This window comes from Gekko japonicus, unplaced genomic scaffold (genome assembly GCF_001447785.1).
Source record: "Gekko japonicus isolate JY-2015 unplaced genomic scaffold, Gekko_japonicus_V1.1 scaffold1655, whole genome shotgun sequence".
Taxonomy (NCBI): Eukaryota; Metazoa; Chordata; class Lepidosauria; order Squamata; family Gekkonidae; genus Gekko; species Gekko japonicus.
In genome coordinates, this window is record NW_015166471.1 from 196,681 (window position 1) to 224,551 (window position 27,871).

The following is a 27,871-nucleotide window of genomic DNA, read 5'->3' on the forward strand; positions in this document are numbered from 1 at the left end:
ACTCTCGGATGTATGCCATCTGGGCCTGGTGATTTTTCAGTTTTTAAGTTGTCTATCAGTTTTAGGACCTCCTCTCTCGTCACCTCAATCTGACTCAGGTCTTTCAACACCCCTCCTGAAATCAGTGGTTCTGGAGTGGGCAAGCACTTCTCATCTTCCACAGTGAAGACGGAGGCAAAAAATGCATTTAGCTTCTCAGCCATTTCCCTATCATCCTTCAATACTCCTTTTACCCCTTGGTCGTCCAAGGGCCCCACTGCCTCCCTGGCTGGTTTCCTGTTTCTAATGTATTTGAAGAAAGTTTTATTGTTGGTTTTTACGTTTTTTGCTATATGCTCCTCATATTCCCTTTTTGCCTGCCTGACCTCAGACTTGCATTTTATTTGCCATAGCCTGTGTTCCGTTTTATCAGCCTCACTGTGACTAGCTTTCCACTGCTTAAAGGAATTCTTTTTACTTTTTACAGCCTCCATTACTCTGTTTGTTAACCATGCAGGCTTTTTCCTATACCTGTTTGTGCCTTTCCTAACCTGCGGAATATATATTTTTTGAGCTTCTAGGATCGTAGTTTTAAATAGATCCCAAGCTTCCCCAATTGTTTTGACCCTTTCTACTTTTCCTTTCAGTTTCCTCCCCACGTGTCCCCTCATATCAGAGAAATTACCCCTTTTAAAGTTAAAAATGGTTGTGTGAGTCTTTTTGGCCAATTCTCTATTTGTACAAATGATGAACTCAACAACATTATGATCACTGTTTCCAAGCGGTGCAATCACTTTTACATCTCTCACCAGGTCTTGAGTGTTACTTAGGACCAAATCAAGGATCGCCTCTCCCCTGGTAGGTTCCGTGACCATCTGCTCCATAGCACAGTCATTTAGAGTGTCTAGAAACTCAATCTCTTTTTCCCGGCTAGAACACATATTGACCCAATCAATGTGTGGGTAGTTAAAATCACCTATTATTACACAGTGTTTTTGTCTAGTTGCTATCTTTAAGGCATTCATCATTTTATAATCCTCCTCTATCTTTTGATCTGGTGGGCGATAACAAACTCCCAGTGTTAAGTTTCCTTTTGGCCCCCCTATTTCAACCCATAGAACTTCCAGAAGCGAATCCAATTCACTTAGCCTCTCAATCTTTCTAGACTTTATACCCTCTCTGACATACAGAGCTACCCCACCTCCAACCCTTCCCCCCCTATCCTTCCGATATAATATATAACCGGGAATCACTGTGTCCCACTGATTTTCCTCATCCCACCAAGTTTCAGAAATACCCACAATGTCTATTTTTCCCTCCGACACCAAGCACTCCAACTCCCCGATTTTACCTCGGACACTTCTAGCATTTGTATAGAAACAGCTGTAATTTCCCTTACAAGTTAAGCCTGCATCCTTCCTCTTGCTATCTCGAGTCGTTGTCCGGCAGTCCATGTCACCAGCCATGGCCTCTGTGGACAATTTCAATCCACCTCCCTGTAGAAAAGCAACCGGTACCCCCTCACCTCTCTCAGATGAGCCAACCCGAACCAGAGACTTTTCATCTCCTGTCGGCTTTCCCCCAATATTCAGTTTAAAAGCTGCTCTGCCACCTTTTTGATTTTAAGTGCCAGCAGCCTGGTTCCTTCTCGGGACAAGTGGAGACCGTCTCGCCTGTACAGCTCCCTCTTGTTCCAAAAAGTATCCCAGTGCCTAACAAACCTGAACCCTTCCCCCCTACACCATCGTCTCATCCACGCATTGAGACTCCTGATCTCTGCCTGTCTCTCCGGCCCTGCGCGTGGAACAGGTAACACTTCTGAGAAGGCTACCTTGGAGGTCCTGGACCTAAGTTTCCTGCCCAGCAGCCTAAATTTCTCCTCCAGGACCTCACGACTGCATTTCCCCACATCGTTGGTGCCGACATGCACCACGACCACTGGCTCCTCCCCAGCACTATCTACCAGCCTATCTAAAACACGCGTAATGTCCGCTACCTTCGCACCAGGCAGGCAAGTCACCATACGGTCAGTACGCGGGTTCGCCACCCAGCTGTCTACCTGCCTAAGGATCGAATCACCCACTACCAAGAGCCCCCCTCCCACCCTGCTCAGGGATGGTTCCTTGGTGCAAAAGGAGAGCCGCTCACCAGCTGGGGAAGAGGTCCCTTCTGAGGGCACATTCCCCTTATCCTCAGCACGGTGCCCTGTTTCCCCTAGACCCTCATGCTCCCTGACAGCAGCGGGGCTGCCAGATCCAGAGTGGGACGTAGCTAACAAGTCCCCGAGAGTCTTTTCTGTGCGCCTAGCTGACTGTCTCTGCTTCTCCAGGTCAGCCACCTTGGCCTCAAGGGAGCACACACGTTCCCTGAGAACCAGGAGCTCCTTGCACCGAGGACACACCCAAGACTTCTGCCCAGTGGGCAGATAGTCATACATGTGACACTCCGTGCAAAACACTGGATAGCCCCCAACCCCCTGCTGGCATTCTGGCTTCATAATTCTTTTAAAATAAATAAATATAATCCCCCTTTTAAACCCTTGGTATTTATGTGGTTTTTGTTATCAAGTCAAATTATTTTACGGGAAAGACAAAGAGCCTAGGGCCTTGTCTTTCTGGCTCTTTTTGGGCTTCTTACAGAGCCCCTAGTCTAAGAGCCACAGGGAGGTGTGTCTTTAGCTCACCCTTCGGCTCGTGCCAGAGGCTCGTGCCTCTGCCAAGGTGTTTCCTTAAATAGAGGCCTCCCCCAGCAGAGGTCAGGCAGCAGGTATTCAAATTCAAATTTACCCAGGCACTCAATCACAGGCAAAACAATGCCCCTTCCACTTCCTCTCAATTACAGGCAATCCCAGTCAAATAATGCCCGTTCCTCTCCCACACTCAATCAGCCAGGACTCTGCAAGAACTCTAAGTGCTTCCACACACTGCTAAACACAGTTTTCCCACAAAATATCCTTAGCTGAATTCTCTCAGCTGAAAGCAAGTAAAAGAAACCCACTCACCTCTCTCACAGCTCTCTCTCCTGCTCCTGCTCAGAGCTCAGCTGGGAAGGGAAAGGAGTTTGTAAGCCACTCTGAGACTCCCTTGGGGAGTGAAGGATGTAGTATAAATCCAATCTCTTCTCTTCTTCTTCTCTTCTAGTGGTGCATAACCCAAAAGAGCTCGACCTTGTGGCTGCGAGACAATCTCAAGATCTAGCTATACTACACACACTGCCATACGATAATAATAATTATTATTAGTGGCTACTTTGCATGTGTTGCTTGGGATTAAAGTGATGATGAAAGAAAAATGGAGATCAAAGGAAAGGTCCCAGGATTTGGGACATATGTTGGACAGCATTGTCCAATGGCCTGGAGAAAAAAAGTCCTGTCCCTTTAAGAGAGGCTTAACAGATAGAAATGGGCAGCTGAAGCATTTCAGGGCAGGGAGGTAAATCACATTCCTTTAAGCCTCTTCTAAAGGGACAGGACAATTCCACCCCACCCACGCCCGTCCTGCTGGAAACCCTAGGCCTGGAAGATGCATAATGTAGCCGCCTGGCTGAAGTTAAGCCAGTCAAAGTCTAGTCAGGGTCTGGAAATATCTCACGGGATTCCTATGAACCCAGCCTTGGCTTCCACTCTGGAAGAAAGGCAAAACGTAGATGTAATAATAATTAATGTCCTTGTTGCTAGCTTGCTTAAGAACGATCATGCTTGCCTAAGACCAAGCTTTCGTGCTAGCTTGCTTCAGATCAGATCATGACTGTATGACTGAGAGGAACTTCCCAGTTCACAGCGCAGTGTCTTCACCACTGTGTGTCACCCCAAATGACCCCATACTGACACTGACACTGCCCTGTCTGTTTATTCTGGATCACATAGGTATCCCACCGTCCTTCCAAGTTGCTCTGGGCAGTGGAGAGGGCTCTCCTGGACAACTTAGCCTTACAACAACCCTGCCAGTTAGATGGGGTTGAAGGAGCATGACCGGCCCAAGGTCACCCAGTAGCTTTCCTGGAACATGAAAGCGTGGAACATGGCGTGGAACAGCGGTCATGATGGGTGTGGAGGGGGGACATGAAAGCATGGAACATGAAAGCGTGGAACAGCGGTCACGATGGGTGTGGAGGGGGAACATGAAAGTGTGGAACATGAAAGCGTGGAACAGCGGTCACGATGGGTGTGGAGGGGGAACATGAAAACGTGGAACATGAAAGCGTGGAACAGCGGTCACGATGGGTGTGGAGGGGGAACATGAAAACGTGGAACATGAAAGCGTGGAACAGCAGTCACGATGGGTGTGGAGGGGGAACATGAAAGCGTGGAACATGAAACGTGGAACATGGAATATGAAAGTGTGGAACATGGCGTCGAACAGCAGTCACTACTGGTGTGGAGGGGGAGGTATTTGTAAATGTCCTGCATTGTGCAGGGGGTTGGACTAGATGATCCTAGAGGTCCCTTCCAACTCTATGATTCTATGAATAGAGTCCAGGTCTCTCCAGTGCTAGTTTAGCAGTAACTGCAGATGTCTTTATTAATCCTCAGGGGCAGCCCGTCCACTAGGCGACCCTAGGTGATCACCGAGGGCACCAGAAGTGGTGGGACACCAACCAGCCCGGCCGCCTCCCACTTCCAACTGGCTGCCTCCCTTGCAGAAACAGGGTCTGCTGTGTGTGGGGGTGCCCCCCAACCAACGCTCCCTTTAAGCACTGTGAGCAAATCTTGTGAGCAAAAAATCTACTTTGTGAGCTACTGGCATTAAAGTTGTGAGTGAGCGATTTGGCTACTGCATAAGTTAGTTTGCTCTGGAGCCACCCTTCCTGAGCGAAGACATAAAATGTCCGAGCCGGAGGCTAAAAAACTATGAGCTGGCTCACACTAGCGCAGCTTAGAGGGAACAGTGACCCCAGCCCCCCAGTTACTACCTGACAAGGACCCTGCTCTCTCCTTCCCTCGGTCTGTTGGGGTGGGGGCAGGCCAGGCCTGGCCATCTTCGTCCTTCCCTCCACCACACCTCGCCTTGCCTGACCATGACAGGAGGTGAATGGTAGATCACTGTCATGCCAGGTAAAAGTGGGCAACTCCTTGACCCAGCCGTGGGCCTCACTCTGCTGCTGGGGGACAAGGACAGGCAGCAGCTTCTTGCTGCGTCCCAGTGGGGACAGATTGAAGCAGATGAGTGCCATCCTTCTACCTCCTGATGGCATGGCAAGGTGAGAAGGGCGGGCGCTATCCTCTCACCTCTCTGTGGTGGGTGGCTTGGATGTCCTAGGCTTAGGGCACCCTAAACCTTTAGGCCCTCCCTGTTCATCCTAATTCTTTATTCCTAGTGGTGCCACGTAGTGGTGCATAATGCAAAAAGAGCTTCTGGCTGCCAGACAATCTTAGGATCCCCTGGCTATACAGCACCCACTGCCATACGATATTATTCTTTATTCCTAATCTAGAGGTCCCCACTCAGTTCAGCAACATTTGACAAGAGTGAGCTACAGGGACCAGTGGTCCGACTCCTATCCACATAAGGTATGCTTCATGAGTTCCAGTAGTTGTGTGCGGCAACTGAAGATCGGTTCCCCAACCCGGACAGGTTCCCCAACCTCGTTGATCCTATGGGCACTTTTGGATTTTGAGACCAGGTCGTGGCTGCTGTCATAAATTGGCTGCCAAGGTGGGAGGTGCATGCAGCCAGCCACAAAGGGCTCTCCTACGGGCGTGACCCAATGCAAAAATGCTGGGGGGGTTCCAACCCAGGTATCCTTCTATGACAGGAGGCAGCGCTTTCCAGCTGAGTGCTCCCTGCCATCAGAAAGCTGATTCTGCTTAGACTTTTCTTGAAGGGACTCTGGCTCCAATGAGGAGCCAGGCTTGGAAAGCCAGGCTTGGCTCTTTGCTTTAGGGAAAAAGGAGGCCAGGGGGTAGGCGCTATGGTGGCCACAGGTACTGTGCTGGGTATCACTGATCTATCAGTTTGATGGGACCAGGTGAACATCTCGTTACAGCTGGGAATGCAAATCCAGGTGTGCATTTGTATCAGTTTTCTGTGCAGATCTTCTCTGTTCCATACCATCTGTATGTATGTACATATGTATGTATGTATTGTTTTTTTGTATTTTTTATTTGTGCATGTATGTGTGAGTGTGCTCACCTGGAAGTCATGGTGACCTCTGGTGACTGACCCCCACTGAGGGCCTGGAGGATATTCAGAGAGGTGGCTGAATAAAGCCTGCCCCCACCTCCCAACTGCTGGTATTCCAAGGAGGTCTCCCACCCAAGTATTGCCAGAGTTGACCCTGCTTTGCCTGACAAGATCGGGCTTGCCTGGGCTATCAGGCTCCCAATCTTATAAAAATATTTTATTTATGAAAGTAACAATCATACTAAACAACCTATACTTGAAATGCATTGAATAATTGCTAGAATAAATACAGGCAATTGATTCAATCTTTTATAGAATGCGGGGATTTCATTTGACACTTGAACGGTATTACCCCCCCCCCCCCCCAAGCTTTAACTTATACAATATAAATAGTTAAAAGGCAAAGTCAAGTTTCTCTCGCCCCCCCCCCAAGTTATGTCTTTTGAGTTTGATAGTTTAATACTGATCCATTTGGTTACCAAAAGAGATTGTTCCCCCCGCCCAGTTGTGAACATACATCAAGGTCAGTATGCAAGCAAACATGTTACCCCCACTTTCTCGAGAGAGTAAACGGCACATTCCACAGCAGGGATATCGAACTTGTTTCTGCATTTATAAGAAAATAGACTCCCTAGATACTTCTGAAAAATATCAGATGGACTTCTGATTTACCACAGCGTTTTTAATGCAAGAATCCAAAAGGCCATAGATTTGTGAAGGTTACCACCCTTCTTTCACTCCTCCGTAAATATTCTTAAGAGATTTAACAGTGCAGTCCTAAACAGAGTTGCAACTTTCTAAGCATATTGACTTCGATGGAGGAGACAAGGTGTGACACTGCTTAGGACTACACTGCAGTGCTACTTCCCTTTGGCTATGCAGGATCTGGGGCCCGAATGTTCATTTTTGTGTTACCTCTCGGCAGGGTGACAAAAAGAGAGAGACATCGTACATATAAACAGACTGCCTGTCTGCCAGGCAGGGTAAGCAGGGGTTGGAGATGAAATGGGTTACTATAGCACAGAGCTGTAGTAATCCCCACTATGTTATGTACATACAAAACCGCTCCAGAAGCCAAAATATTCCCATTTTACCAAACAGTCTTTTCTTCTCCCCTTTCTCCTTCTTAAATCCTGATTCTATATATATATAGGCTACCAAGGATTTCTTTGTTGCATTGATGTTGGGCAGCTGAGCTGCTAATTGCATTGCCAGTTCTAAGCATTCATCAAGTGAATGCCCATCTCTGATCTTTTGACGTTAGTGTGCCACATCTTTTGATTCCTCTCTCACTACAATCAATTTGACTGAGTCTCTCACTACAATCAAAACATGTTAACGTCTCTAAAGCTGCCTCTCTCTGCAGCCACATGTGCTACTGATGCGGACCTAACTCATGACTGCAAAGTTAGTACCCTGTTTGGAAAGATAAGCAAACACCTTAAAAGAGTAAAACCTGCATGGTGGTATAAATGATTTGTAGCCAGACCTGGGAATTGCCAAGTTGATTCAAGAGGATCTGATATGTAAATTAGTTTCCTGGGTCTACCAGACCACCTGGACCACCGTTCTTATGCACAGGTGGAGTCCACCCCACACTTGCAAAGTTTTCCCTATTCACTTCAGTGGTATGAACATAAAAAACTGGCTTGTCCACTGGATTGAATGTAGAAACCTACTTTCGTAGGAACATGGGAAGTAATAAGAGTGCCCTTGAGCATAGATTGTTCTTCACCCTACTGTGACAATAAGGCCACGATATCTACGTTCTCTTATAGCTCTAAACATCTGGTAAGGTAGAACTCTAGGACCTCTTCATTTTTTAGAATGTAAACACTGGTCCTAGCAGTCTCAGGGATGACTTGTAGTATTCACTTCAAACCTGCAGAATGAGAAGTAGGCCTTTGGGGTGACATTTGGCATCCCCATGAAAACTGTTCCAGTTTAGCCAATGGCTTGCAATGCATCACAGGATTTTTAAAACGGAAAGCAAAAGTTTCACTCTAGCAATGGTGTTCAAGTAAAGAAATGGGGGGGAGGTAGGGTTGCCAAGTCTGGGTTGGGAAATTCCTAGCAATTTTGGGGTGGAGCGTGGGGAGGGTAGATTCTGGGAAAGAGAGTTCGGTCGGCAGGGAAGTGACTAGGGTTGCCAAGTTGAGCTTACAAAACAGTGGGTGGAGTCTTCTGGTGCGCGCGCTTTGTGTGCCCGCTGCGATGATGCATCCTGGAAGCGACACCATCGCGTCGGGCACATTGGGGACGGGGCCACAATCATTCGAGGGAAAACCATAGAGTTCCCCCTCGAATGATAGAGTGTCTCCCCAGCAAAGTGCCTGGTGGGATGACGTCACCTCCGGGTGGCATCTTCACCCCGCGTACGTCACACACTTTGGGGGTGGGGTTCCCCCCAGCGGCCCGATCCGGGCTGGCGGGGAATGGGCCTCTCGAGCGGGGTTTTCCCCCAATGCTCCCTCTAAGCTGTGGAGTCATGTGAGCAAAAATTCTACTTTGTGAGCTACTGGCATTAAAGTTGTGAGTGAGCCATTTGGCTACTGCATTAAATTGCTCTGGTTTGCTCTGGAGCCCTCCTTCCTGAGCTAAAACAAAAATGTGGGAGCTGGAGGCTAAAAAACTGTGAGGTAGCTCACACTAACTCAGCTTAGAGGGAACAGTGGTTCCCCCCCCCGGGGGGGGGGACCTGGCAACCCTAGAAGTGACATCAGAGAGTCCGCCCTCCAAAGCTGTCATTTCCTCCAGGGGAACTGATCTCTGTAGTCGGGAGTCCAATTATAATTCCAGGGGAACTCCACGCCTACCTGGAGATTGGCAACTCTAAGGGGAGGTCAACATTTTTTTTTTTAAAAAAAGGTGAATACTGGATGACTCTTCAGAAAAACTGAAGAGATTGAGGTTCTTAAAATAAGGGCTATCAAGGCATATGTTTAATCCTCAGATGTACATTGTCTGCCAGAATTTATGTTCCCTCTTAACAAATTTCGAGGGGGGGGGGGGAAGAGGATTGCACATATCTATCCCTTTGGCCTTCATGGGCACAATCCCAAACTTCCAGGGGGGTTGTGCCATCGACGCACATAACAGGGCTTGTCTCTGAAAACCTAACAATGGCACTGGGTGTTTTCAAATGAAACTAAAACCAAAAGCGCACATTTTAAATACTTTCACAGAAATAACCATTCATCAGTTTAAAAGTACAAACGGACGTTTTATTCTTTTGCATTGTGTGAAAAAAAAAAGAATATCAGATCAGCATCCATTTTCACATTGTGGGGTTGACGGGACTTTTGTTTTGAAAAGCAGGAATTCTTCAATGCCTATTTAGAAAAGAGGAGAAAGTGTAAAGAGTGGCAAGGGAGAGGGAGGCGTGTACTTTCTTTTTTGGCAGAAATATAAAATATAAAATATGAGATTTTTTTAAAAAAATGGTGTAAAAAGTAAACAAAGACAAATAATTACACTTATAAAAATACAACTTAAGTCATCAAACCTCATAGAAAATTTGACTTTGGAATTACATTTGGCAGCCTAATGTGTAAACACGCACACACACGCAAACACACATGCACACACAGACACATACAAACCTTCCTAGAGAAAAAAATAATAATAATCACAGACCGAGAAGTTCATAAATTAGGTTGCAAGGGTTTGCCAGATCCTTTGCTCGAGTCTCCCTTTCTTCCCCGTCCATCCACATGAGCATGGCCAATGAGGTATATAGGACATTAACACTTTTGGGTGTATGCACAACAGAAGAAAGTGCATTCATCAGAGACCACCCACAAGAATGGGTTGAATCCATGTTTTTTTTAAACCCCCCCCCCCCAAAAAGGCACAATCACATTTTCATTTGTTTTCTTGTTTGTTTGTTTGTTTTTGCTTTGGCATGGTCACGAAATTGTTGAATGTGTTCAAGTCCCAGCAGCAGTGATCCTTTTCCTTTCAATGAGATCTTAAAATTCAGTGCCACGTTCGCTTAGAAGGTTCGTCGGGTCACGCGGAGAACTCCCCGCACATGGCGGGAGTGAAGACACAGTGGTCGAATCATACATCGAGCACCATGTCGTACTGTTGCTCTTTCTTTCGCCGGCCGCATTTGGTGATGAGCACTAAGTACAAAGTCAAGAGCATCACCCAGTAGCACGCGTAGAGTATCGTGCCGATGATCAACACTGTCTGTTTCGATTCAGAAAATGGCTTTTTGGATTCCTTGTAGATTGTGAAAATAACCCCGCCGAGGAGGATTGTAAACCAAATGGACACTGGGATCAGTCCTATGAAGTTGACCACAATGGTTTTTCTGCCCGACGTGCCCCACCCTGCCTTGTTTATGGTGGCTATTGCAAACATCTTGGCCGGAAGTAAACTTGACATGTACAACACTGAGTAAAGGGACATGAACACCATGACCACATTCCCTCTAAGGCAGCTGGCAAAGGAAGACTTTATTAGACCCACAAGCTGAACCGTCAGCAAGAAGAGGAGGATGTTCCACAGCTTCCCTCGGTAGAAAAGCTGGATGACGGTGGCAATGAGAAAAAATGGGAAGAAGCCCGTGATGACGGCCTCGTAAGTCATCCACAAATGATGCTTGTGGAACCACATTGCATTGTACAACCACTCTCGGAAGTAGGACTTACTCCAACGGGTCTGTTGGTTCAACCACCTGAGATATTCTATCGGCGTTTCCGTAAGGCACTTTGATCGAGCGGTGTATTTTGTTGCATAGCCGAGGCTCAGTACTCGGTTCGTGAGATGCCGGTCATCTCCAAAGCTACACTGAGATCCCATGAACTCCTGATTGTACCAGTCTTCTACAAATTCGTGGAGTAAGGAGTTCCTGTACATCCCCAAAGGTCCACTGATACACTGAACGCAGCCAAAGTAGGACTGGCAAGCTCTTTCTATGTTAAACGCCATCCAGTATCTCACGCTGCTGAGAAAGGAGATCCACGAGTCATACTTGTTCAGTATCTACAAGTGGGGGAAAAGTGGAAAGGAAATTATATTACAATGAGTTCCTAAGAAAAAGGACATAGGGTTGGGTTTATGAAAAAAGATAACTCACAAAATAATGTTGGTAACTAGAATTGCCATCCCTCTGATGGGGGTGGGTTTCCCCCCTATTCCGGGGCCCCTAATCCACCGCTGGCCAGCTGGCCAGCGGGGGAGCCTCATCCCCTAAGAGCTCTGACCCATCTGACACGATGACATCACTGGAGGTGATGTCACCCTGCACACATCATGAGGGGGACACTCTAGCATTTGGGCAAAACTCTATGGTGACCATAGAGTCCCCCCCCCAAATGCTGGCGCATCCTACCCTATGTGCCCTGTGTGACAACACCACCTCTGGGTGACATCATTGTGGCGCGAGCACAAGAAGACTCCTGGGAGGAGACTGGAACCCCACACACACACCAGCAGCCAGGTAAGACCTGGCAACCTTACTGGTAACATCTACCTTTCTACCTATCTATCTGCCTAACTGACTACATGATGGTCATGACTCAGTGCCAGAGTATCTGCTTGATAAGCAGAACGTCCCCGGTTCAATTCCCAGCATCTCCAATGAAAAGGTTCAGGTAATAGGTGATGTGAAAGGGCTCTGGCTGAGACCCTGGGGAGCTGCTCCCAGCAAGAGTAGAAAATACTCACCTTGACAGACCAATGGTCTGATTCAAGCATCACATGTACCTGCCTACCTATCTACCTATCTTCATTTAGAGGGATTTCTATCTCCCTTTCTACTACAAAGAGCACTCAAGGCAGATTGCAAGTAAAAGTTTAAAAAGTGATAAAATAAAACGAATACTTCCATCCTAAAGAAAGTTACAGCCTTGTAAATCTCATGGTTTAGAGGGGTGCAAGTCTGTTTCAGATTGGAACAAGGTTTGAGTCCAGTCGCACCTTTAAGACCAACAAAGTTTAATTCTGGGTATAAGCTTTCATGTGCATGCAGACTTCCTCAAATATGTAACAGACTTCCTCAAGCCTTACATATAGGGAGAGAGAGAGGGTGGGGTGCGGATTAGTTGCTAGGAAAGGCTAGTTAGAGTCACGAAGATGCATAAGTAACTGGGGGATGCCTATAGCTTAGATTGGATTAAAGCAGTTAGTAAGACCTGTGAATAGCAGCAACTTAGCATCCAAATATATGAGTTAGCAAACAGATGTGAGAACTAAGTTTGAGTCCATCTGTTTGTTAGCTCTTGCATTTGTATGCTGATTTGCTGCTATTCACAGGTCTTTCCAACTGCTTTAATTCAATCTCAGCTATACTTATCACCCAGTTACTTGACTCTAACTAGCCCATCCTGGCAACTAACCCCTCCATCTATATATAAGGCTTGAGGAAGTGTGTTCCAATGTAGCCGAATAAGTGTGCATGCACACCAAAGCTTATACCCAGAATTAAACTTTGTTGCTCTTAAAGGTGCCACGGGACTCAAATTTTGTTCTGTTGCTTCAGACCCACATGGCTACCCGCAGGAATCTGTTTCAGATTGTACGGTAAAAACCCAGTATAAAGGAAAAAAGAGACAATGCATAACAGCAGCATGTCTATTGTATTAAACCTGTTTAAGGCTGCAGTCCTAAGAACATTTACTAGAGAGTAAGTCCAAGGGAGCAGATGCATCCATAGCTTCATAGCCTTTTCATCTCCCTTATAAATAAAAGCCGAATGGTGGTGGCACTTCTCTAGAACATTCCACATGCTCCAAAATCAGTTCGTTCTCTGATCTGTCATTCAGAGGGTCTCCCTATCCACTGGCTGCTTTGCCTGAGTCCTGAGTCCTGCCTCCAACATTCCTCTCCCCCCCATAGCCAGTCAGAACACAGAGGTTATTTGCATATGAAGCCTCATTGGCCATTGCCTCGGAACACAGAGGTTGTTTGCATATGCAACTTGATTGGCTTTTGCCTCTAACATTCTAAACAGTTTGCTATTCTGAGGTAAAAAGTGCCCAATCTCCAGGTGAGGGCTGGAGATCACTCAGAATTACAACTGCTTTCCAGATGGCAGAGATCAGTTCCCCTGGAGAAAATGGTGGGCTCTGTATCCTTATATGCTGCTGAGGTGGCCCCCATATGACAGCCAATGTGATGTAGCAGTCAGGGCTTTAGAGCACGGGAGAGGCTGCAGGGGGGTGGCGGGTGGAAAGCTGAAGAGTGAGGGGGAAATAAAGGTAGGTTGATGATTGGCTGGGAAGGAGACAGGGTTGCCAACTCCAGGTGGGAAATTCCTGGAGATGTGAGGGATGGAGCCTGGAGAGGGTGAGGTTTCAGGAGGCGTGGGACCTCAGACAGGTACAAAGCCATAGACTCCACCCTCCAAACCAACCATTCCCTCTGGGGAACCATCATTGCCAATCTCCAGGTGAGGGCTGAAGATCACTCAAAATTACAACTGTTCTTTAGGTAGCAGAGATCAGTTCCTTTGGAGGAAATGGTGGACTCAGTGTCATTATACCCTGCTGAAGTCATCACAGCAAATTGACACTGAGTGTCCAAGGCCGGGGCACCCGCCCAGAGCCTCTTTCTAGAGGCCGTTGTATTTATTTCCACAACGGGCCTTTTTCCTAGTCTATTGTATTACTCCTTTGGCTTTCCCTGAAAGAGTTCCTAATGGGTATGTAATTTTTTTTAAATTTAAATTTAAATTTAATTTTAAATTTAAAAAAATTCAAATGTGGTCTGGCTTCTCAAAAAATGTGGGTTTTTTTTTAAAAAAAGAAGCAATGTGTGTATTTTAAGTCACAAAACATTGTACGTAGACCTTCACTGATGAAATGCTTCTTTATTCGGGAGTCTCACTTTTTTGCATACTTGGGGGGGGGGATGCTTGATAGATAACCTAGGTTGGAGTATTTTCAGGAGATGTCAAAAGGCCGAACAAATGTGTGCATCTTTTCCTACTTCAGTCAACTAAGTCCCTCATATTACATTTTGAGGCTGAATAGTTTCAAATATCTGGGTGATATTTTTGTTTTGTTTTGTTTATGGAGCCTCATGTAAACCTGATCTTTCCAGCCATGATTTGGAGCCCAATGAAGGTATTTCCTGTTCAAAGTTTTCTACTCCTACTAAATTAGTCAGGTTGGCCAAGCATTTTTAAGGCATGGGACAATAGACGAGCCAGAGCATCATCCCAACAGAATGACATCAGCTCTGGGTCATGGCAGAAGTGACATCGGCACATTGTTGGCACTGCCAATCCCCCTCCCCTCCCCGCCAACTGAAAGAATCTGTTTCATTGAAGTGGGAAGAATGTTGTGTGTTAATTCACGGATTAGAATTGTTGACGTGTAAACTAATGGTATTCACACAGCACACTTAGAAAAAGCTGTTATGTGAAACGGTGTTATATGCAATTCCTGTTGTGTGTATGCGTATATTTTTATAATGTGATGAAAAATATACGATTCACTACAGAATAGTTGTCTAAATATATTTTCATAATATAACATCACAGTTGTTTTCATTATTGTTTGCATCCTTCCCGTGATCTCTCTGTTGTTTCTATAATCCAGGAGACATGGCAGCCCTACCTAAATCCTGCCCCCCCTTTTTTGCGCTGCAATGCATGGACAAAGTAGTTGGCATGACCAATGCATTACAATGTATGTGGTCTTAGGGAACTGTAACCGAAGTGGTCCTAAACACGGAAGCAGTTTTGGGTGTTAACGTCTAAATCTTATATTCACCTGTACATCTCCTCCAACACCTCCAACCATTGGATCTTCTTCCAAAACCTTCACCATTTCCACGGAAGAAGCTGGATCGAGCATTGTGTCAGAATCGCACACCTGTCCATAAGAAAGGCATACAGGGAATTATTAGAGATAGCAGAGCTAGGACTGTGAAGAAGTAAGAGGAGAAGCAATCAAGTGATTGAAGATACCGATTACCTGTTGCTGATATATATATATATATTTAAAAACCCTCTGGTTAAAAATTGCAAGAGCATCACAATTATTGAAATTCAAGGCAAATCCGTGAATTCTTCTGTTTAGTTATTTACAAATTTATTTACTTCATTTATAGCCTTCCTTTCTCCTCGATGGAGACACAAAGCAGCGGACATCGTTCTCCTGACTCCACTTTTTATCCTCACAACAGCCCTGTGAGGTAGGTTAACCTAAAGTGTGGGACTCGCCTACTAAGGCCACCCAATGAACTTCCATGGCAAAGAGGGGAGTTGCACTCAGGCCTTCCAGATCCCAGTCTGACACTCTAAACACCGCACCACACTGACTTTTTGATGGGGAATCATTGGTAGGGGGTGGCAAAACTAGGCAGGGATTCTGACGCTCAGCAATTCTTGAGACCAAGTTTGGTGTAGAGCGTGGACCCTAATCTGGGAGAACTGGGTGCGATTTCCAAATCCTCCACATGCAGCTGCTGGATGACCTTGGGCAAGCCACAGTTCTCTCAGAGCTGTTCTCTCAAGAGCAGTCCTCAAAGAGCTCTCTCAGCCCCACCTACCTCCCAGGGTGTCTGTTGTGGGGAGGGGAAAAGAAAGGTGCTTATAAGCCACTCTGAGACTCTGAATGAAAAGCGGGGTATAAATCCAATCCAATCTCTTCTTTTTCTTCTTTTTTGAAAGGCAGCACAACAGATCCCAACTCACTTCCAAAGCTGAGCGTTGAGCGGCAGATGTTAAAACATACATCTTCACATCGCTTAGGATCTGAACCCACCACTTTAATATGCATTTCCGTTTCGTACAGCCACCTCTGCTTGATGTAGGGGGGGGAAAACCCATCCTGTTTCCTTCGAATTTGCATTGTGACTTCTTTTCAAAGACTGTTTGTATCAGACAACTGGGCACTGGCTTAAATGAAGCAGCAGCCCCTGAAGTACTCTGGCTATAAAGAAAGTCTGTTCCCAGAATCAGCTGTATTTATTTTATTAGCACATTGGGTTGACTTTATTTGAACAAGGAACGTGTTCTTGAGGATGGGGCACTGGGAACTCTGTGTGGGTTTGTGCATGCAGAGACAATCTCTTGCGGGTGGTTCTGCACTTCTCCCATTCCCATTTAGGGGGGGGAAACAGATGCATTGGATGCCCCCCCCCCGTTCTGAAGTTCCCCACTGTCCCGAGGGTGGAATGAACGACGAGTGAGCCTAAAGCTGCTTATAAAATTGACAGAAGGTCTGGGAAGACATATGGCAGCCCTTTTATTCACAGAATGTTCCCCCCATTCATGGGAGGCGCGTATGTTTGGATTTCAGAAGCCAAGTTTTGGCCATCCACATCCCTGTGAATGTGCATTTCATACGGTTTGCCAGCGGGACGGCTATCAGCCCCATGCGTCTTGAAGATCAGGGCGTAGCCAACCGGCAGCCTCCCAAAGCAAGTCTGTCGGGCTTCTGGTGCCCCCTATCAAATTTCAAGCAAGATATGGGAAAAGATACATATGCTGGAATATGGGAGGACTTCAGCGGAGAAGCTGCATTTAAAAGCCCACCGGAGAATCCACCGAGAGGAGGCGGAACCATCCTCTCGCCAGGGGTGGGGTGGGGTGGGAATCTTAAGAATGAAGAGAACGTTTGGATATCACAAGACAAGATTCCACGTGGGAGAGAACCTCCGTCCAGGCTGCGCTGCTGGGCAAAAGCGGTACGATGGTCGATCAGAGAATCCACACACAAGAAGAGGAAAGGATGTATCTCGATGCCAAACCAAGGCAGCCATTGAAAGATCTGGGACTGATTCTCCAGTCTGTTTTTATTGCTAAACAGTGTGTGTGTGGGGGGGGGGTACAGCTCTGGTGTGGGAAGAAGGGTTTTAACGCCCCCCCAATTTGTGCTGTTTTCCTAACTTCAAATGCACCCCCCCCAGCTGCTATCTCCCCTCCTTGGGAGAAACATACGAGGAAGACAGTCAGCTCGCAGGGGGTCATCTGAGGTCAGGAAAGGACAAGGGGAAACGACTTCCCCTCCTCCTGTGCCATGGGCCCTCTGATCTAAATCAAAGAGTTGTGCAGCTGCTTTTTTGCAACTAAAAACATGCAGGAGTTCTTGGAGCATCTTGTCTACTTCAGCCCTCAGGAAACATGGGGAAATTCACCTGGACGGGAAGATGCACTGTTAAGGGGAGTGGGACTGCCGAAAAGGCCTTGTTTGCAGCCGTTATCTCCCCCGTGCATCGGACTCTCGACATGGCCCTTTCCCTGAAGGGATTGCAGGACACTGTTTAAGCTCCAGAACAACCATTAACCTTGGCGACCCCTCTCTCTGATATTTATCCAATCTGTCCTCAATAGTGCCTTCCTAGATCATGTCATATATTGGATGCCTCTGTATAGTGGGAAGGATAGGTTTGGGTTGGGGAAGAAGACTAGACAGGTATGAGACAAAGCTCTAGGTGTTCCCTTCTATCTCTAAGGTGAGCATGGGTAGGCGTCTTATACTGAGTCGGGACACCAGCCCTTTAACTGGAGATAACAGGAACTGAACCTGGGATTTCGTGCAGCGAAGCACGCACGCACTCCACTGTTGAGCAAATGGGAGAAACAGACTGGAAAAAGACGAAGGTGAGTATACCTACATATTTGTCTGCATTTCCCCAACCTGTGACTCAGAAAGTTCACACATCAGGTGCTACAGAACTCCTTTCCTGGGTGTGAAAGACCCCAATCGTGGCACATGGGGATGAAATGAAACCAGCCCCTCCACCATTTCTCTCACTGGGGGGCTGCACATGTGTTGATAACATTACTTCATGCAATGGAATCGCCAGGGACTGGACCTGGGTCTTTCTGGGGACAAAGCATGTGCTCTCCCGATCCCCAACCAGAGGGCAAAACCGATGCCAAGCCAAGGTCAAACCAACATGGTGTGAAATTCTTTCGGCTTTCCCCTTTCTACCCCCTCAGCAGCTTCCCTCCTCTGGGGCGGACTGCCAACTGCCCAAGGACGGTGACTCCCTCACACAACGGAGAAGCAATACTTTTGTGTAATCTTTTGAAGAAGGGGAAAAAAAACAACCTTCAGGTCTCCTAGAACAGAGTGGCGGGAGGAGAAATGTCTGCCAGACGCAGCGCAGCTGGCCAATAATCCCTGCCTGCAGCTTGAGGTTTTTGGAAATGGAGGAGTGGGCCTTGCCTAATTCATTTTTAAGTGAACGGTGTCACAGAGGCTCTAAAAGCCAAGCTTTTGCCTCGAGTGAGGTAATGCAGCTGTAAAGGCGAAGCCGGCCCCGGCCTGGTTGGAGGACCTTGCTTGTTTGTGTTTCTGAGCTTCACTCCCCACCCTCCCCCCGCCCTCCCCAACCAGCCCCCTTCCCCTCCCTCCCTGCTTCTTAACAACTTTTTATAGGGCTTTAAAAACTCTCCGTTTTCACAGACTCTGCCAATCCTTTGAGATGCTCTTTGAGGAGGAGAGTGTACGTACAGGGCCTCCTAGCGCAAGATGAATAATGACCTTGAAGCCCAGCCTTACATCTGGTGAAGCGGGGAATTTCTCTTAAGATGTTGTTTTGTTTTGTTTTTTACAACAAGGAGAGGCCATTTTTTTTTTTTTTTGGATGAGAAATACTACCCCGTCCACATGTTAACTGTGGACTCACATACATCCTGCATGTACATGTTTCCCATCTGTTTTTGTAAGGAAAAGCCAACATGCATTCATTGATTTGTGCAAATAAAACTGGGTACTGGTACAAAGAAAACCAGGTACTAGTACCTGGATAAATACGTGGCTTATACCATTCGTTCAGTTGTGTGTGCACTGAATGTAATGTGAGAATCACTCATTGTCTGTATATATTAAAAAAAAAACCCCAAGTGTACACTGTACACGGATTGTCTGTGCATTCACTATAACTTGCGAACAGGGTTACTGGTAGCGTTGCCAGCTCGGGGTTGGGAAATACATGGAGATTTTGGGGGGTGAAGCCTGAGGCGGGGAGGGAAACTGGTGGAACTCTCTGGGATCTATTGCCTTTCCATAGGGCCTGCAGGGCAGAGATGTTTCACCAGGCATTCGGTTGAGGATAGCAGCAGGGGGCTGGTGGGAACAGATTTCTCGTCATCTTAGACAATGTAATGTATGCTTGTTTTTAGTAGCTTTTAATGTCATTTACTCCTGCCAACCTAGCAGTTTGCAAGAAAGAAATTGCAAGGAGATAAATAGGTTTCCGCTTCAGTGGGAAAGTAACAGTATTCCGTGCGCCTCGGCATCTAGTCATGCCGGCCACATGACCACGGAAACGTCTTCGGACAGCGCTGGCTCTTCGCCTTGGAAATGGAGATGAGCATCGCCCCCCAGAGTCGGATTTGACTGGCTTTCGAGCAAGGGAAAACGTTACCTTTTACCTTACCAATGTCATTTAATGGATTACTATTGTGTGGGTTTTGATCTAAGCTACCCTGGACCTTGCTTGCAGGGAAGGCTGGCCTAACAATTTGAAATAAATAAAATAAACTGATGTCTGTCGCCTGGAGAGCAGTTGTAATCCCAGGCAATCTCCAGCTACCACCTGGAGGTTGGCAACCTTACCTACTGGTTGTAACTGTCAAGGCATACATTACAGCCCTACCATGGAGGTTGCTCGTATGATAAGAACATAAGAACATAAGAGACGCCAATGTTGGATCAGGCCAAAGGCCCATCCAGTCCAATACTCTGTGTCACACAGTGGCCAGAAATACCAGTGCCATCAGGAGGTCCACCAGTGGGGCCAGGACATTAGAAGCCCTCCCAATGTTGACCTCCCCCCCCAAGCACCAAGATGACAGAGCATCACTTGCCCCAGAGCCCCTATCTATACCTTGTGGCTAATAGCCACTGGTGGACCTCTGCTCCATATGCTTATCTAATTCCCTTTTGAAGCCGTCCATGCTTGTAGCCGCCACCACTTCCTGTGGCAGTGAATTCCATGTGTTAATCACTCTTTGGGTGAAGAAGTACTTCCTTTTATCCGTTCTAACCCGACCGCTTGATGTGAACAGACAAAGTCTTCTGATGCAATTAATTCCAAGTCTATAGCACAGGAGTGTCATCTGAACCTCTAAGAGTGTTGCTGAACAGAGATACAAGACAGCTGCTTTCCCCTGGTCCCATTGACTGCATCCTTTCCCCTACTGAGTTGAACTTATTGCTGCAGTCCTGCTTGCTAGTTAGTATCAAACAGAAGGGGGAGAGTATAAAAAAGGGCTGGGAGGGACTAAGAGAAACTGCAGCTGTCTCCTCTCCTGATTCAGCACCAATCATACGCATAACCTCTAGATCCCCAGCCTTTTGGACCCTCCAAGCTCCTTTGAAGAAGAAGAAGAAGAGAGAAGAGATTGGATTTATACCCCGCCCTTCACTTGCAGTCTCAGAGCGGCTTATAAACTCCTTTCCCTTCCCCTCCCCACAACAGACACCCAGTGAGGTGGGTGGGCCTGAGAGAATTCTGACACAACCTGCTCTTTTTCAAGGACAGCTGTGCCAGAGCTTGTGACGGGCCCAAGGTCACATCAGCAGGTGCAAGTGGAGGAGTGGGGAATCAAACCCGGTTCTCCCAGATTAGAGTCCGCGCACTTAACCACTACACCAAACTGGCTCTCCAAGAAGAGATTGGATTTATACCCTGTCCTTCACTCAGAGTCTCACAGCGGCTTACAAACTCTGTTCCCTTCCCCTCCCCACAACGCACACCCTGTGAGGTAAGTGGGACTGAAAGAGCTCTGACAGAAACTGCCCTTTCAAGAACAGCTCTGACAGAACTATGGCTTGCCCAAGGTCATCCAGCAGCTGCAAGTGGAGGAGTGGGGAATCAAACCGGGTTCTCCCAGGTCTGTGCACCTAACCACTACACCAAACTGGCTCTTTGGCGTTCTGACACAAGGTGATGGGCACAATGGAAAAAAATGGCTGCAGAAGGAGGTGGAGCCAAACACAAAACATCTGCGACGTGAGGGTATGCTTTACTCTAGTAGTAACACTTCAGCATTTCAGGCCGAAGTTCTGCTTAACAGGGTACCTTTTAAGAAGGAAATATTGCTTAAAAACATTTTCTTGCGTACAGCTAGATTATCTTCAGTCCCACAGCGAAGATCCTTGTGCCTTGGTGGTAGCTGCCGCCAAAGCAATGCTTTAAAAATCTGCATGGCCAATTAAATTTCCCATGGCTAGTCAGAAGCCCTGGTGGGCAAAAGCTGTCACTGCCCACTTTCTAAAAAAAAAAAAAGCTTGGCGGCCACTAGGAAAGGTGTTGGCGGGCACCATGGCACCAATATGGTGGCCGTGATCTAGACTATACCTGGGAGAACCATCTGGCCTCTAAGTTCTTGTGGCTCGCCTTGCTGGTTCAAACCATCTAGTTTAGCACCCCATTTCCTACATTAGCTAAGCAGTTGCATCTGGATAGCCTATAAGCGGGGCATGGGTTCCCAAGCTCCCTGTGTCGGTGCCATTATTTCTGCCTCTGAACACGGAGGTTGCCTTTAGCTACCATGGCTATAGATGGACTATGGATTTGTTGGGTCTTTTCCATGGCAGGACCTTTACGGTGCCATTGTTAAGTAGAGTAGACTTAGCACTTTCTAAGCCCCTTTGACTTCAATGGACTTAGCGGCATGGCATGGCTAGTCTGTTTGTTTTCACAAGTGATGCTGAAAGCGCATTTTGGCTTCTCCGGCTGAATCTGTGCCCACGTGCACTTTGTTTCCCAAGAAGCAGGAAATTCACCGAGCAAAAGTTTTGTGTGATGTTGGGGAAGGAGCGCTGAAACGATCACCGATGTGGCAGAACTGATCTGTAATGATGTTGGCAGAAGAGACCACAGATGTAAATGCCAGATAGAAAGACCAGGCTGCTACACAAGAAGGAAAACCAGTGGAGAGTTTGGGCAGCAAAGCTGACTGAATGGAGAACGGGGCAAATCTTCACTTAGGACCGGGGCAGAAGGGGCTGCGAGCTGACAAAAAATACGGAGGGGCAAAAGATGCTGCCTTGTCGTGGGCCAAGAAGCAGGTTTCTTTCATTTACTGCACTTTGGCACCACTTTTCTCCCCAGTGGGGACCCACATTGGCACAGATTTGGGGCACAGATCTGCTTGGATGCTCACGTGCCTTTATTGAGAAGGGATCATTCCGCCGAGTAAAACCTTTTCCAGACTTGCAACTCTGACGGGAAAACTGGGAGCCAGTAAAATCCTGCATTCTATATAGGGTTACCAACATGCCTGGCCAAAGGTCTCCTGTACCATCGAGAGAAACGGGCAGTTGATGATTTACATGGCAGGGAGGCAAACAGCAGCATCATCTGGTAAATGATGGCCCCATTAAGGCTATTAAAGGGACAGGGAATCCTCTCCAGGCTCCATCTGCAAATCTCCAGGAGATCCCTAACCTGGATCTGGCACCCCTAGGGGGACATGGAATACTTTCCTGCTGCTTCTATGCTAGTGGTCATTGTATAGATGAATTATGTGTGACAGAGCGTAGTGATACGTGTGCAGGTTTATCTGCCAAATGTAAACAACGATGGCAAGTACTCATTTGACAGCTTTGCATATGATTGCATAGATAATGACCCAAAAAAGAGACAAAAAAAATATCTAGTGCCATTTGGACAGAGGGGCTGATGAACAGGGAACAGGGAAACAAAACCGCAGGGGCCACTGTTTTGCTCAAGTTGACACATATGGGAGCCCTTGTTTCAAGTTAGGGGATGCAATGAAATTCAGGTAGTCTTAGGTTGCATTGGCAGATTGGGAGTGCCATTCTAAGCAGAGTTAAGCCATTCTGCGTTGAGTCAATGGATTTAGAAAGGTGTCACTCTGCTTACAGGGGTGCTAACTTCCAGGTGGGTCCTGGAGATCTCCTGGAATCACAACTGATCTCCAGACTACAGAGATCAGTTTCCCCAGAGAAAATTGCTATTTTGGAAAGTGGTGTTTATGGCATTAGACCCCACTGGGGTCCTTCCCTTCCCCCCCCTCCCTACATTCTACCACTAAATGAGCCAGTTTGGTGCAGTGGTTAAGAGCGCGGACTCTAGTCTGGGAGAAACGGGTTTCATTCCCCTCTCCTTCACATGTAACTGCTGGTGTGACTTTGGGTCAGTCACAGGTTCTTTCAGAGCTGTTCTCTCAAGGGCAGTTCTCGAGAGAGCTCTCTCAGCCCCACCTACCTCACAGGGTGTCTGTTGTGGGGAGGGGAAGGGAAAGGAGATTGGAAGCCGCTCTGAGACTCCTTCGGGTAGTGAAGGGTGGGGTATAAATTCAATCTCTCATCCTCCTCCTCCTGGAATTTCCCAACCTGGAGCTGGCAACCCTATCTGCTTAGAACAGTACTAACAGAGTACCAATGCTCCATTTTATACTAGAACATGTTTAGCACAGCCTATTGGGATCCAAAACTGACTGTCCCAAGGAGTTGGTATGTATTAACAATGGGATCCACACAGCCAGAGCCTAGGAAAATCCTACAAAATCCCCAGGAGTGCCAAACCTGAATGCCACAGATTTTGGCCTATCCAGACACCTTTTTCAGCTCATGCAGAACCATTCGTAAGCAGCAGAGGTTGCAGGGGAAGGAACGCTGAAACGATCACCGATGTGGCAGAACTGATCTGTAATGAACTGGGACTCCACATTGATTCCCAAATGCATTATGGCTTGGGGGAAATAAAGCCCCAATCAATTTTATATATATACACACACACACACACACACACACACACATAGTCCTAATCAATTTATATATATATATAATCACCCTGCAGAAACAGCAAGTTATGTCCCTACACCGGCGTGACATATCATTGTGTTTGTTTGACGGAGTTAACTGTTTCAGAAGGGAAAGCTTTTCAATGGCATTGCTGTCTTCAAGTGGAGAGTAAAAGGGGTGCTCTGTTCATCGAAGGGCCGGGACGGGGCACGCAACACCCAGCCCAAAAATGCACAAGACGTGCTTTCTTTGGAGGCCTGTTTGACTTGGCAGGGCGGGAGGGCTTTTAATACCTACCTGCACATAATCCACGCTTCTCCCCAGTGCTTTGAACGCCGTGTACATAACTTCTCTCTTCCCGCCCCATTTTTGCATGATGCAGACGCTTTTGTTGGACAGGACCAGCTGAGTGACGTGCTGCATGCTGTCTCGGTGGGACTCGTCGGTCTCCTCGGGACCTTTGTGGTGGAAGTTGTTCCTCCAGATGTACGTCGCGGACTTATCCCTGCCCATGATTTCGCTAAAAATGTCCATCATGTAAACATCATCTTCTGAATTCCCGTCGATCACCATAATCACCTTAATTCCCGGGTAGGTGAGCCTTTTCACCGAAAGTAAACATTTCCTTAAGTAGTCGGGGTCCTCCTGGTAGGCGGCGATGCAAAGGGCCACCGTTTTGCTCAGCTTGATGGGCGTCTCGAGGGAGCGCTTCATTTTCCGGTGTTCGAGGAAGGCAAACAGGCTTTGGATGATGAGGTGCGATGCCAGGATGGCACCGTAGAGCCCAAACGAGAAGTAATAGTTGTCCGTCTGGATAAACTGGTAGCCCACAATGTAAGCGGCTGAGATCCCGAGCAGAAGCGACACCCCAAACAGCGTGGTTCCGAGTATTCTCAAGATACATATAAATCTCTCGCAATGCATCTGCAACAGAAAGATCACGGTCACTCAGGCACAAGCACATGGTAACAGTAGTAATTATAATCTGGTGGACACACAAACACATGAAGCTGCCTTATACAGAATTGGACCATTGGTCCATCAGGATCAGTGTTGTCTACTCAGACTGGCAGCAGCTCTCCAGGGTCATAGAATCACATAGAATCATAGAGTTGGGAGGGTCCATACGGACCATCTAGTCCAGTGGTGGTGAACCTATGGCACGGGGGCCAGAGGTGGCACTCAGAGCCCTCTCTGTGGGCACGCGTGCCATCACCCCAGCCAGGCCCAGACCATCATTAAAGTGTCGAATTCTCTGCCAAATAATTTTAAGTAAATGAAAACATTTGGGATTGCTTTCCTTACTTTGTTTGGATCATCTTAAGTTAATGTATGAGTTGTTTTTTCTAAAGTAAAACCTCAGTATTCAGGTTAAATTGCTGTGTTGGCACTTTGCGATAAGTGGGTTTTGGGTCGCAGTTTGGGCACTCGGTCTCTAAAACGTTCGCCATCACTGATCTAGTCCAACCCCCTGCCCAATGCAGGACCAGCCTAAAGCATCTCTGACAAATACTCGTCCAACCTCTTCTTGAAAGCTGTCAGTGAAGGGGAGCTTACCTACCACCTCCCTAGGCAGCCGATTCCACCTCTGAACCACTCTGACAGGGAAAAAGTGTTTCCTAATATCCAGCCGATACCTTTCTGCATGTCATTTAAACCCGTTGCTTTGGGTCCTATCCTCCGCTGCCAACTGGAACAGCTCCTTGCCCTCCTCTAAGTGACAGCCCTTCAAATATTTAAAGAGAGCAATCATGTCCCCCCCCCTCAATCGCCTCTTCTCCAGACTAAACATTCCAGGGCCCTTAGCCTTTCCTCGTAGGGCTCAGTCTCCGGACCCCTGATCATCCTCGTCACTCTCTTCTGCACCCTCTCGATTTTGTCCACATCCTTTTTGAAGTGAGGCCTCCAGAACTGCATACGGTACTCCAGGTGCGGCCTGACCAAGGCAGTATACAGAGGGGCTATATGACCTCCTGCAGTTTCAATGCTATGGCCCTTTTAATACAACCCAAGACTGAAGGTCTCAGGTGGAGGTCTTTCACAATACCTACTACTGGGTCCTTTTAATTGGAGATGCCAGGGACTGAACCTGGGACCTTCTCCATAGCAAGCAGATGTTCTACCGCTACCGGTCAGTTTTAAATGGCCAAATTCTTCTCTAAACTGGTGTTGGCATCCATGGGTCAGACCTGTTGATGCCAGAGCATCTGGTCTGGCCCACAGTGACAAGCACTTCAAGAGACCAAATTCCGAAGGGGAAAAAGAACTTCAGGTTGAAATACGAGAAGCTATCGAATGGTGTCCGAAGTGGCTGTGAAAATTCACGTGGTGACTGGTTACACCTCTGCCCAATATATATAAAACGCCAGCATTCATTGACTATTGATGGCTAGAAACAGGACACATTTATCATGCGTTAAGGCAGAAAAGTTCAAAAGGTCAGCCAAATTTTCATTCAAATGAAGATCCAACTCATACACGTGGTAGTCTAACACCCTCTTCTCTTACTCAAACTTGAAATGTGTTGGCTCTTGCCAATAAATGTCATTTTGCAAGCATTACTTACTCTTTTTTGATAAGCTAGATTTGAGTCTAGGAATGTGAAAAAATGGTATTTGGGGGTTTGGGTATATTGAACCTGAAAAATATTGGTATTTCCCAATATTTGGATTCAGTAAATATTTGGGAAACCCAATTTTTTCCAGCCCCATTATACCCTGTGGGGACCACTATAGTCAATGGTCCCCATAGGGTATAGTGGATAATTGATCTGGGATATCTGGGGCTCTGGAGGGGCTGTTTTTTGAGGTAGAGGCACCAGATTTGCTGTATAGCTAGTGGTGCTTCTCCTAACCCCTCCCCCATGTTTAAAAAAGATTTTACCAGGGGGTCCAATTCTATAGGCCTCCAAAGAAGGTCCCCCCATCCTCCATTGATTTCAAAGGTGGGGGGGGAGAATGCATTTAAAGAGATTGTGGTCCTTTTAAATACCTGCTCCAAGCTGCGTGACTTCATGGCTTGGAGAACTCTGAAGGTGTTTAAAGGGTTTGCCGCAAGGTTACCCAGAAGGTCTTTGAAGGGACTGTGAGCCTTTTAAATGTCTTTGGAGTTCTCCAAGCCATGCAAGAAGAAGAGAAGAGCTAGTTTTTATACCCTGCTTTCACTACTTGAAGGTATCTCAGAGTGGCTTACAATTGCCTTCCCTTCCTCTCCCCACAATAGATACCCTGTGAGGAATGTGGGGCTGAGAGAGCTCTGAGAGAACAGCTCTGAGAGAACTGTGACTGACCCAAGGTCACCCAGCTGGCTTCACATGGAGGAGTGGGAAATCAGACTCAGTTTTCCAGTTTAGACTCTGTCACTCTTACTACTACACCACACGGGCTATCTCCATGGTCCCTTTAGATGCCCTTCGTTTGTCTATCTGGTAGTCTCAAAAATCTCAAATATTTTCAAGTCTTGGCCATTTCAGATAGATGAACAACATCCAACATTACTATCCAGCTAAATCAATACCCCAAAATACCAATAAGGTATTTTCCAGGTGTTTTTCCAGCTCGGATTTAGCTATGCGAAGCCAGTAGCACCTTAGAGACCAACAAGATTTTGGGGGTATAAGTTTTGCACCTGCTGGATGACCTTGGGCAAGCCATAGTTCTAATAAGAGCTGTCCTTGAAAAAGAGCAGTTCCTCTCAGAGCTCTCTCAGCCCCACCTACCTCAGAGGGTGTCTGTTGTGGGGAGGGGAAGAGAAAGGAAAGTGTAAGCCTCCCTGAGACTCCTTTGGGTAGTGAAGGTTGGGGTATAAACCCAATCTCTTCTTCTTCTTCTTCTTTCAAGAATCAAAGCTCCCGTGGTCAGATACGATGGACGGATTTCAGCTTTGTGCACTTGAATGTGACACCTTCCATGAAGATAGTTTCAGAGGGGAGCCGCGTGGGTCTGCAGTAGAAGAGCCGGGTTCAAGTCCAGTAGCACCTCAGAGACCAATAAGATGTTGAGGATATGACGAAGGGACCTTTGACCCTTCAAAGCTCACTCCCCCCAAATTTTGTTGGTCTCTTAGGCGCTACTCGATCCG

General features: G+C 47.1%; 1 protein-coding gene across 1 annotated transcript; it reads right to left on the reverse strand.

Annotated features, from left to right (window-relative positions):
* Nucleotides 1-9,977: 9,977 nt before the first annotated feature.
* Nucleotides 9,978-24,715, reverse strand: HAS2 (hyaluronan synthase 2). The gene is made up of 3 exons (XM_015412111.1): nucleotides 24,089-24,715; nucleotides 14,828-14,929; nucleotides 9,978-11,093 (listed from the first exon to the last, which is right to left on the reverse strand). Exons 1-3 carry the CDS (start codon nucleotides 24,713-24,715, stop codon nucleotides 10,164-10,166), a joined length of 1,659 nt encoding a protein of 552 aa, XP_015267597.1. The 3' UTR covers nucleotides 9,978-10,163.
* Nucleotides 24,716-27,871: the final 3,156 nt, after the last annotated feature.

Coding starts and splice junctions, on each gene's coding strand:
- HAS2 (XM_015412111.1), bottom strand. CDS start 24,715: ATGCATTGCGAGAGATTTATATGTATCTTGAGAATACTCGGAACCACG. Junction 14,930..24,088: donor GAAGCGTGGATTATGTGCAG/GTAGGTATTAAA, acceptor TCTTATGGACAG/GTGTGCGATTCTGACACAAT. Junction 11,094..14,827: donor GTGTTGGAGGAGATGTACAG/GTGAATATAAGA, acceptor CCCCACTTGTAG/ATACTGAACAAGTATGACTC.